This window comes from Brachionichthys hirsutus, chromosome 15 (genome assembly GCF_040956055.1).
Source record: "Brachionichthys hirsutus isolate HB-005 chromosome 15, CSIRO-AGI_Bhir_v1, whole genome shotgun sequence".
Lineage (NCBI taxonomy): Eukaryota > Metazoa > Chordata > Actinopteri > Lophiiformes > Brachionichthyidae > Brachionichthys > Brachionichthys hirsutus.
The window spans coordinates 12,362,968-12,374,986 of record NC_090911.1 but is presented as its reverse complement, the minus strand read 5'-3'; the positions used below and the strand labels follow the sequence as shown (position 1 = coordinate 12,374,986).

The following is a 12,019-nucleotide window of genomic DNA, read 5'->3' as shown; positions in this document are numbered from 1 at the left end:
ACACACAACGACACACACACCGACACAGACACACACTGATACACACGACACACACAGACGCACAACGACACACACAGACACACACAGACACACGACACACACAACAACAAACACAGACACATACACAGACACAGACACACACAGACACACAACGACACACACACCGACACAGACACACACACAGACACACACAGACACACACACAGACACACGCAGACGCACACAGACACACAATGACACACAATGACACACACAGACACACACACAGACACACAACGACACACACAGACACACGACACACACAACGACAAACACAGACACACACACAGACACAGACACACACAGACACACAACGACACACACACCGACACAGACACACACTGATACACACAACAACACACACAGACACACACAGACACACACACAGACACACACAGACACACACAGACACACACACACAGACACACGCAGACGCACAACGCTACCGTCGACCTTCCACATGAATCAACACCTCCCTCTGAATGACACAGTAACCCCCCCCCCCCCTCGCCCGCCTCTGTTGCTCAACATTCATTTCCTGTCCAGTGACCATCGTTCCGTCGCCGCGGTGATCAATAGACCCGCCCCCTGCCCCGTTCAGGTGATGTGTGCCGTGATAACCTGGCCTGAGTCTTTATCGGCCCCGTAATGAGTCACATGCAGGAACAGGAGCCTCTGATGTCATTTTATATCATCTCATCTCCACCGGGAGCACAGAGTGTGTGTGTGCGTGTGTGTGTGCGTGCGCGCGTGTGTTCATCCTGAGGCGCTGACCTCATTTGTTGCAGGACACATGGGCGTCACGTGACTAAACACAACTCCAAATGGAGGATGGCTTCCCGATGCTAACGCTGCTAGCTAGCGTAGGGGCTCAAATCGGACCCTTTAACCGGGAACGTCACCCCCCCCCTTTGAAAAATATGTTCCGGTTTCTCATCGGACTAAAAATGAACGGCTTGATGCCGATATGTAAGGAAGCCTCGTAAGCCCCTCCCCTCCAGGGAGTCCTCGTGGCGGTTAGCCGTCGTTAATCGAGGACCAGCTGCGTTCGCATTAACGCGACCGGTTTCGTTCGGTCGCCGGGCTCCGTGTGGGGGGGGGGGGGCACACGATATTTTTCATACCTCCCACCCCGTGGTTTCACATCCCATCAGCAGTGACCTCACCCCGTCTCAGCCCCAGTGCATGATGGGAACGGGAGCGCCACTGCGAATGGAGGGCAAGTCCTTGCCAAGACGTCGCCGTGACTCATCCCGGGCGACATTATTCAATATGAACGTCAGACATGCTGCCGAGGGCAGAGAGAAGAAGGGAGAGAAACGCCTCCCGGGATGAAGAAGTGAATGTTTACGGGAATTACTCGGAATAATTCAGCAGCGCAGTGCTGAATCTCAACCTGCCATTCGCCATCACGCAGGTAGCCGCCGCCGCACGCCGCCCTCGGATCGGCGACAGCCACCCCTCGCCGTTCCGACACTAATTGCACTTTGTGTGGAGATCAAACTGCCAAACATCTGCCTACGTCGCCGGAGACACCAGGAACGGGGGGGCGGAGCATAAAAGATTCAAATATAAATGGCGATCCAGCGAAGCAGAAGGAAAGCGTTGTGATAATGGAACGGCAGTACATTTAATCTGCAGGTAATTGCACTTTGGGGGCTTTTGGGGGCTCGTCTCACGCGGGTATTATTCATGGTAGGGGCAGATTGGGGCAGTTTGGGGCGGATTGGGGCGGGTTGGGGCAGTTGTCTCCTCACAGCCGCTGAAGGAACCCCAGGCTGAAAGGAGGCTGGACCTCATCGCCGTCTGCGGACCTTGATGCTACGTTGTCCTGCTTGTTTTTAAGTCCTTGAGTCCAGGGCCGCATATTTTGGAGCCCGAAGCAAAATTAAGGACAAGGGGCCCTTGCTCAAGGGCACCTAGGCAGTGCCGTGGAGGTAGACTGGCTCCTCTCCACCAGGCCACAGTCGGTATTTTTGCCTGGGCCGGGACTCGAACCGGTGACCCTCCGGTTGGAGTTAGACCAGAGCAGTCCGGTGAACCGAAACCACTGCAGCTTTCAGCACTTCCTGCATCATGCACAGTAGGGTTGCCAGGTCGGGGGGCCCCCTAGTGGCCAGCTGCTGAGGCTGCTTATAGGCTGAAGCGTGAATCAGTTGATCCCTCGGCGCTGCAGCGAGGAAGAGGAGGCCGGCGTACATCCACCGGACGGTAATACAACCCGAGTCTAAGAGCCAGCTCTGGAATGAGGCGTAACCTAAGAGTCCTGCAGGACCACACTCAGGGATGAAAGCCAACACCCTTCCTCCAGCATCAGGAGCAGGGGGGGGGGGGTGGTTTGGTTTGTCATTAGCATCCTGAAATGAGGTGATGAGCCTCCTCTTCATCAGCATCGGCGTCCTGCTCCTGCATTTACAGGAGAATTAATAGAATGAGACAGCCGTGACCTGCTGAGGAGGGATGTGTGTGTGTGCGTGTGTGCGTGTGTGTGTGTGTGTGTGCGCGTGCGTGTGTGTGCGTGCGTGCGTGCTGACCAGCTGCTTTGTTCAGCCATCTGTGGTGTCAAATGTCTGAAAGGGACGCTAATCGATTCTCATCCTGGTGATAAATACATATTTATCCGCGGCGCTCCAGAACATGTGATTCCCAGCCTTCCCCTCCAGACACTGTCTTTAGTGATGACGCTGCAGATCTCAGTCAGAACCAGAACCAGAACCAGAACCAGAACCAGAACCAGCTCCATGAAGCCGGCTGACCTCCCCAGCTCATCCTCAGATCCTCCATACCTGTCAGCCTGAAATGATGGCTGACTTCCTGTGGGCTGGAAAAACACTAATAGTGTCCATCTGGATGGTGTGTGTGCGTGCGTGCGTGTGCGTGTGTGTGTGTGTGTGTGCGTGCGTGCGTGCGTGTGTGTGTGTGCGTGTGTGTCCATGTCCAACAGCAGGAAACCTAACACCTACATGAGATCACAGGATGACTTGAACATATGTGGGGTTCCGTGCTCACCTGGTTTCCTCCAGCGGACGACTGGAAGGGTTCTTGTAAATCAAATGCAGAATTATTTTCGTTTCGCTTCGTCAACTTTACTCCTAAAGGAAGCGAGAAGACAAATAATTAACATTTGGAGTATTATGCAAGAAACTGCCTCAACAGTTTGGTCAACTGTGCTTTTATTGTGAAATAACTTTTTTTTCTCCAGCTGTTCCGGTTTTACTGGTGATGCTGTTCGACATTAATGCGTTGATATTTGCGTTCTGATCTTTGTCACAGAAAGAAATTAGCCGATATTCAATAAATAGATTATCAGGCGTCTGAAAGTAAAACGCGTTGCAGTTCCCAGATCAGCCACTAGAGGGCATGCGAAAGAAAACCCGCACACGAACGCTTGACGTCACGAAAAGTGACGTAATTCACCAGTGACCAACTGGTGGCTTAGTGTGGATCGTAGACATCCCATAATAGTGTTAGTAGGTCCCGAGGTGGGGGGGGGGGGGGGGCATCATCTGCTGCTGTCGCTGATTCTGTCCGATCAACACCTGATCGATCCGCCCCTTGATGAGACTCCACCCATCAGGGTGGGGGATTACCTCCATCACAGAAATAGAACTAAGAAAATAAATGCTCCGCTTTACTGGAGGAATGGAGCGGCCCCTGAACGCCTCACGGCTAAATTTAGCCATGAGCTGCATGTCTGTCAGCCTCCCCCTCCCCCCCCTTCAACCTCCCCCCCAGGCCCTTATCTTAATTAATACCAGACCTTAGAGTGTGCACGCACACACACACCTACACACACGCACACGCACACACGCCTGATAAAAACAAATACCAGTGTTGTGTTGCAGGCCTTCCTCCTGATCCGAGGCAGGCCAGACAAGCGGATGTGAACATTGGGCTCACGACCCGGTTCTGAATCCAGTTCCAGACTGAGGTGGGTCAAGCTCTCGGTGCCGGCTCTGCTCTGCCGGTCTCGGTGCAGCGGCGAGGAAATAAAGAGGGATTAACGAGAGCAACGGACCTGCTCGGCGGCTGGGAGGAGCTGTTGGGTCGGCACCGAACACGGACTGGGAGCTTTTTGTGGCACGGAATCGATAGTTCAGCTTTTCCGGGTCGAGAGTCTGTTCGGAACTTGTCCTGTATTTTCTGAAATTATTTTTTCCCAAAGCACCCGGATCATTTATTGGAGCGTCAACGGCTCGATCTTCCAAATGACAAAGAATCCTTTAGAATATTCTTTGATCCGGACAATGATCCGGATCACCTCCAGAATCTCATCACCTGTTGAGAGAATCATTTCGGACATCAAAGCCCGTCCACACCTTTCTGAGTTATGTTGCTAACAAGAAACAAACAAACAGATACACAAACAAACAGATACACATAACCTCTGAGGCGGAGGTGACCAGTTCAGCAAAAGCGATTCGGCCTTTTCTGTTCAGGACATAAAAAAAAGAAATAAAAAACAGCGGCCGAATCTTTGAAAGTTAAAAAGTGTCCAGAAAAAATAAGGTCTGTCACAGCAGCTGACACAACAACCTGACGGACATGGGTTCAAATCCTGCTGAGTGTGAGCTGAGGGATCGGTATGTGGACTGGAGCAGGTGTGTGTGGGCTGGACTCACACACACACACACACACACACACACACACGCACACGATAAAGGGTTGTTCCGGGGCTGATGGGGGAGCTTAATGTATCTGAGGGCATCTGGTGTACGGAAAGGGAACAGCAGCAGAGGAGAGCGAGGAGGATGAAGAGAGGATGAAGGGCAGCACGCAAACGAGAGAGAGGAGGATGAAGAGAGGATGAAGGGCAGCACTGAGGAGGACGGTGTGTGAATAACGAGGGAAAACGTTAAGAGTAGAAGCAAACATGTTCAGATTGAGGTGCTCCTTCCATTAGGTGTGTGACCACACACACACACACACACACACACACACGAGTTGTACTCTGATTAAATGGCGCCCCCTAGCGGACACGTGAAGTATGACACCATGAAAGCCAGACTCTGGCGGCGACACAAGAACACAAAGATCAAAACCGCACCAACTCAAAGAAGAGCCAAAGAATTTAGTGTTTCCTCGAAAATAAATAATTATTCTTCCCATTTTATGACTGAATTTTTAGTTGCCATCCTGTCTCGTTGTTCCTAGAACAATGGCAATAAAGGTATTTTGGCTTTTGACTAGCCGAGCCTCAACTACCTCATCGTATGACTCATCATTAGCTTTATCTCTCTATAGTTTCCACGACTCTGTGTGTCTCCCTTCTTCCTGAAAACGGGCACCAGAACACATCTCCTCCTCTAGGATTGTATGAAACAACCCCGTTAGAAACTCTACAGCTACCTCTCCTAGACACTTCCACACCTCCACAGGTATGTCATCCGGTCCAACACGCTACTGTCCTCTGTCAACACCTTCCCGTCTCTACCCTTCATCACTCTAACATGCTGGACATCCGTCCCGTCTCTGTCTCTGGCCTGCCAGCCTGTACAGATCCGTCCCTCCCTCTTTACTATCTAACCTGGCATACATGTCATTATATGACCTCTGTTTGACCTTTGCCACCTCTACCTTTGGCTTGCGTCTCCCTGTACTCCTGTTTACTCTCTTCTGTCCCCTCAATGTCCCACTTCTTCTGAGCTAGCCTCTTTTCCTGTTTATGCTAATGCACTTCCTGATTCCACCACCAGGTCTCATTATCTCCTTTCGTTTAAGGAGACACACCCAGTCCTCTCCTACCTGTCTCCCTGATCACCTTAGCTGTTGCATCACAGTCTTCTGAAAGACTCTTTCCCGCCCAACACCTGTCTCACTTCTTGCATGAAAGTCACATGACACTCCGTTCTTCATGAGACATGATGTATAAAATTCAACTTCGGTGGGAAATCAAACAAAGTCCAAAGCAAAATATTTTCAACATCCGTTTTATTTCACACCATAAAGTATACTTTTATCAACTCCTACTAATTACTGGACAAACGTTCATACAATTACTGGTGCAGTAGAGTTTTAAAATGGTTTTCTGTTAAGATTTGAACCGTTCAGATGACATGCAATTCAACTGAGCTGGGAAATCAAACAAAGTCCAAATCCTTGTCCTGGTCTCATCGGAGCATTTCAAGCACTTTGCGAGGACTCTTGCTATCCGTTTCGAGAGTTTGGCGGAAATTAAGATCAACGAAGGGCATTGATTTTGGGAACTATTATGTCACGGTTTGTGCTATTTTAACGTCTTCCCTGTGGAACTAGCTCAGCTGAGCTTTGAAGAACTCCTGGATCTTCTTCCACAGGTGAACTTCTGCTGCTGCATGAGCTCTGGGCTCACCCCCCCATACGGTTTTGTATTTTAGGACCCCATTAGGAGATGAGGTGCAGAATGGTCCATACGGCGGCTCCAGCATGTGTCCAGCTCCCGGGTAATAGACGCTTTCAAAGTTGTCCTTCCCCTGACGTTTGAGTCTCTTCATTATCTCGTCCAAGTTAGTCTTGCTGTCCCAGCACAGGTCGTCCTCTGAAGCCACAAACAGGAACTGGGTCTTCGCTTGTTCGACAGAGATCAGGCTGCCCTTGTTCTCCTCTGCCAGGGGATTTGTAAAAGCATACTTCAAAATGCTCCCTCCGGACTCAGTGTGAATCACCTTGCTGTGGTCGAATATCAGTGATGAAAGGATCTGTTTATTCTTGTAGTATAGAGGGACAAAAAAGTTTGCACCGCAGCCATTGATCCAGACACAAGCTTTAACATCCCGTGCAAAAACAGAGAGCAACGACGCAATGCCTGCTGACATTGACCGTGATATTACACCAACTCCTTTACTGCCCACCTGTGAACAAGTCAAAAAGAAGACATGATGAACACACAGAGCTTACAGGAACTGGAGTATGGAGGTGAATCACCACCTGTACACACTGGCATACATTTTCTTTGGCCGCCAATTGTCTGTAAGTGACCCATTCCACCCTGGGTGGGCAATGTCTTATTTCCACTCTCTCCTCTCGGAGACTCGACCGGACAATCAGGTGCAAAATAACCAGCTCCTTCTCAAGCGCTGCAATGTCTGTTCCTCCCCCTCCACCCAGATAGATATATATTTTATTGATTGAATCTATCTGCTCCTTTGTTCGTAAAGTCATTCAACAATGCCCAACACTGAAGAATGGTGTCACAAGTGTAAAGTAAAGTCCTGTCTTCTATGGCATCAACTTGTTTGTCTGCACGTTATGCTGCTAAATTATTTCAGACAGGACAACTATCGTCATAAATAGTGGTCCTGTTATAGGCAGCAACTTCTATTTGGTGGCATGGTTCCAACCTGAGATCCCAAGAATCATTCCATGAGAAGCCTTCAAAGACACCCGTTTAGGACAGAGTTAGCACTACTGACAATAAAGACTTGACTAAGTCAGACAGAGCATGAAAAGAGGAGCCGAGGTGGAGGTGGGTCCCCGAACAGCAGAGGAAGCTGACGGGGCAGAGAAGCCAAAGCATCTTAAGCAGTGGCGGGCGGTCAGGGCCTGCAAGGCCTTCTCTGCTTGCCTAACATAACCAGAAATCAAGAATACATGATCATATTTATGATAAAATCAATTTAATTTTATGTATATATATATATATATATTCTTCACATTCATGTCATATTATATTCCAGGGATGTATTTTTAGGTGAGAGTTTTTATCCAATCAGAATTCAGCTAGCTTGTGTTGCCAGGTGGATTTCATAGTACCAGTGACAAGTACTATCCGTCCGAGACCTTCAGAATCAGCGCTGCTTGCCAACCGTGTTGTGTAAGTGAACGGGCTCGTAGAATTGAGTTCATAGACAGTTGCGATAGCCAATCAGATCACGAGTTGGTGAAACAAGTCCTTCCTGCTTGTCTCACGTTACAACTCAATAACGCGTCCTGTGATCGGCTCTTAGAGTTGATAGACAGTTGCGATAGCCAATCAGATCACGAGTTGGTGAAAGTAAGGCCTTCCTGCCTGTGATTGGATACTCCGTGTGAGAGGGCAGCGTATGCATATTGCGTCATCAACTGATGCACACCGGTACGGCGCAACCGTCCGAAAATAAAACCACAACTATTCGTGCGTTTTTAACCCACAATGGCCGAAGGAGGGGAAAGTGTGGATTTGGTTGTGGATATTCTTGAAAGGCCATTTTCAAGACGGACCTTTACAGAGAAGCTAGCTCTCGTGAGATAGCTTCCAACTCCGGAGCTAGCTAACCTTTCCCAGGTGGGGAACGCATTTGTACGCCACTTCCAGGCTTCAAACCTTTGGCTTACAGCTACCGAGAGTCGCTGCAAATTGTTCTGCTGGGAATGCCTTTTGTTTGCAAGGGATCGATTTAATGTTTGGAGCAACACTGGATTTAGGAACTTTAAGAAAGGGGAATGGATTTTGTTTTCAAATAACTGTTTTGGGGGACAGCCGTTTTGGTGAGTACCAACATTTTATTTATTTAACATGATAACGAAATACAATCACAGATATACTGTAAATGCAATGTGTGTAAATAATGTGGCGCGCCGGTGCAGCTGTGTGATTGTAGTGGAAGTACACAACGAGACAAATGTGGCCGTTGTGTTGCAGTCTTTCTTGTATTAAACTGCAAGTTTGCAATTTAAAGCTTGCCTATATTCTTGGTGGACTTTAAAACGTTTTGGACAAATAATGTTAAATTCCCTTTTATTTATAACTTTGATAGTACCACGTATAGTGATAAGTTTTAATTGCTGATGCAGTTTATTGATTTTTAAATGCTCCAGAAAAAATATCCCGTGTTGTACACGATTGAGGTGATGCAACACCCAGTAGTGCGTAAGTGTGTGTTTGTACATTATTTCTAAAGCCGTGGTGTCATAAATGATGGTATTATGAGGGGTATTTATTCAAGTCGGACTAAGTAGGACTTCACTGAAGGCCTAGGTGTAAAATGCACCGCCCGCCACTGGTCTTAAGGTATGCACCCTCGAAGGCATTTATCATTTCAATGAGTAGAAGGGAATCATCTGATTGTGGACTGACTTGGAGACTAGCTACTATTAGCTAATCATTAAGACAGATTGATGAATATTTCTCAAAATAGAATTTTCAGAAACACAGTGAAGAAACACCCTGTTGAACAGCAAACACACAACCAGTTTGTTGGTGAAACATTGAACTAAATATTGTTTCCACAGATTATCTTATCAAGTCAGTTCATGACAACTTGTCTCCATAGCACAGAGAATAAAAACCAAATTCATATTTCCAAACCATCAAACCATCAAATCTATCAAATTAATGTTACTTCTTCTGTTGTGGTTACAAGTTCATCAAAAAACCCACCTTGGGTTGTCGTTGGAGGAAATCTATTCCATCTTTAAAGCGGTCCAGATGTATCTCCGTGACAGTCTCGGGGTTCACATTGAATATACCCAAAGCCAGAACCACAAAGCCTTTATTGGCCAGCAGAGCAGCTCTTTTCTCTGACATAAAGGTGTTCAGATCCAACACAGCAGGAAATGGACCTGGCCCTGGAAGACAGAAATATGACCGAATGGCAACAGAATATGTTATGGTAATATTTGAGGGCTCCCATTGTTCACAGTGTCTTTTCATTTAGCCTTGACATTTCTAAGTTGTACAAAGCTCTATTAAACATATTCAACTAATCCAGAATGCAGCAGCTCATGTTTTGACAGGAACCAGAGAACACATTTCCCCTGTTCTGGCCTCACTGCATTGGCTTCCTGTTAGAGCACGAATTGAATATAAAATCTTTCTACTCACTTTTAAAGCCCTCAACAGCCAGCCCCCTCCTTACCGTACAGAGCTAATTATGCCATATTGCCCAACTAGAACGCTGCTGTCCCAAAATGCTGGCCTGCTCTTGGTTACAAGCATTTCCAAGAGCAGACTGGCGGGGGCGGAGCTTTCAGTTATCAAGCTCCTTTATTGTGGAATCAGCTCCCTAATTCGGTTCGTGAGGAAGACACCATCTCTATGTTCAAGATTAGACTAAAGACTGTTTTTCCTTGAAGGTCTTTCCTGCTAATCTTATAAAGTGCCTTGAGATGACTTTCTGTTGTTATCTGGCGGTATATAAATGAAATTGAATTTAATTTAATTGAATGTCTCGTTCAAGACAGCATATCTTGTCTGCACCTGTTAGCATGTTTTAGATAGTGAATGTTCTCGGATCTCACGACCCCTCCCGCCTTTCATGCTTTCGATCCATATATCGATCTTCCTCGGGTTATCCAGGGCTGGGTAATGAAGGCAAGAAGAAGTACAACAAGAAGATGCCCCAAAGAACTGCTAAATTAATGCTTCAGAAAATGATGGGAGTTAGGAGCAAGAGGAGTAAACAGCATGGAGAGACCAGGCCTTATGGTATGTACCACTGTCAGAAAAAGGAAGTGGTTGATAAAGAAGACCTGCCAATGGCTGGAAAACCATGGACAAAGAGACAGCACAATGACACTAACCATGGCAGTACAAGAACAATCCCTCAGTACAAGGGTCCACCAGACGAGCTTAGACCCAAGTTCTGTCCTGTGCAATGATGACCGTGAGATGTTCCAGCACAAAGTAGCATGGTGCAAGATGTTATCTGGCAGAAGCATATGGTTGAGATTGTGTTCATGAACATCTGATCCTTGGATAGACTAGAGGAACCCAAGTCCAATGCAGAGTTGTTGAGAGTTCAGCATAAAAGGTAGAAAGGTACCGGTACCATTCTCCAGAACAGTTCTTGTTGCGTCATGTGGCTTGTTTCCAAATGTGAAATGCATAACATTAGAAAATGAGAAGATGGCAGACTACCTACCTGGGGGAGTAAATAGGACACCGTTTATATTCCCCTCATTGACAGAGAGTCGGGTCACCCCGTCTCCTAGTAGAACCCTCTCATTGGCCGCCTCTGCCAGCACCCTGCCCTCCTCCTCATGGACAGAGATGGTCACCACATGAGGCTCCAGTGCTTTGCCCTTTTCAAAGTACTGATGCAAGGCCTCTGCCCTCAGAGACCACAGCAGACCCATCGGTTCAACGCCGACATAGCTGCCACCGAGTGAGGGGTGTCTGTTCAGGTCCACCTCTCCTCCGTCATCGGCCCTGTAGGTGGCCGAGGAGCTGAACACCACTCCCCTCTCGTCAGTGGATCTGGCTCTCATGGTGACCGCCTGTCTGGACCTCAGCCCGGCCACCTTCACCTGAACAGGTTCATCAAAGAAGCATCTGGCTCTGGGCAGCAGCCTCAGTCTGATTAGAGAGGACATCTCTTCAGAATCTACAGACAACACAAACACAACATTATACCAATCATGTGATCTCGTACAGAATCGGGTTGTTGGTCAACGGAGGCTCCATCGAAGGACAAAATCGTTAAGCGGCGAGTTCTTTGGACCGTAACTCGGTTGTTAAGTGAGGACCAGCTGTATTTCCCAACAGCAGAAATAGACATCAACATACATACGAAACGTATCAAATATAGGAAATGAGGAAGTGTAATTAAAACGGGCAAGAGGATCTAACACGACTCGACTTACAACTTCTGCTGCCAGGTTGGCACCTGATTCTTGGACTGTCTTGGTTTGATCGCAGCATAGCAGTGAAATGCTGTTGGACTTGCTCTCAAGGTTGTGCCACGCCCATTTAACACCAATACGGAACTCCATGAAAGCGAAACAAAAGAATTTTAAATATAACCAACATCAAGTGCTTCAAGTTTGTCAAAAGTATGACGACAGAGAATGAAAGAGTCCAGGCGCCACATTATGAAATGAAAAATAAAAACCCAAAACAAAGAGAACATGAACAGATTGTGGTAAAAAGAAGAGTTAACCCTGGTGCTGCATCAAATCCTACATGAGGATTTAAATGGTTTTTTTTTAAATAATATTAATTTTTTTGGTCTAGAAGAAACTATCTGAAGTATTTGGGTCCAATCTCTGAATGCTGCATTGTGTCGTCGGTGTTAATCCACCC

At 47.5% G+C, this 12,019-nt stretch overlaps 1 protein-coding gene across 1 annotated transcript; it reads right to left on the bottom strand.

Annotated features, from left to right (window-relative positions):
- Positions 1–5,971: 5,971 nt before the first annotated feature.
- Positions 5,972–11,708, bottom strand: LOC137904999 (acyl-coenzyme A thioesterase 1-like). Its single transcript, XM_068749225.1, has 4 exons — positions 11,581–11,708; positions 10,860–11,321; positions 9,377–9,564; positions 5,972–6,869 (listed from the first exon to the last, which is right to left on the bottom strand). The coding sequence occupies exons 1-4, from the start codon at positions 11,636–11,638 to the stop codon at positions 6,291–6,293; spliced, it is 1,287 nt and encodes a 428-aa protein (XP_068605326.1). The 5' UTR covers positions 11,639–11,708; the 3' UTR covers positions 5,972–6,290.
- Between the last annotated feature and the right edge of the window lie 311 nt (positions 11,709–12,019).

Excerpts from the sequence above, each read along its gene's own strand:
- LOC137904999 (XM_068749225.1), bottom strand. The coding sequence starts at position 11,638 with ATGCTGCGATCAAACCAAGACAGTCCAAGAATCAGGTGCCAACCTGGC. Across the intron at positions 9,565-10,859 it reads TGTCCTATTTACTCCCCCAG|GGCCAGGTCCATTTCCTGCT; the intron begins GTAGGTAGTCTG and ends TCTGTCTTCCAG. Across the intron at positions 6,870-9,376 it reads TCCTCCAACGACAACCCAAG|GTGGGCAGTAAAGGAGTTGG; the intron begins GTGGGTTTTTTG and ends ACTTGTTCACAG.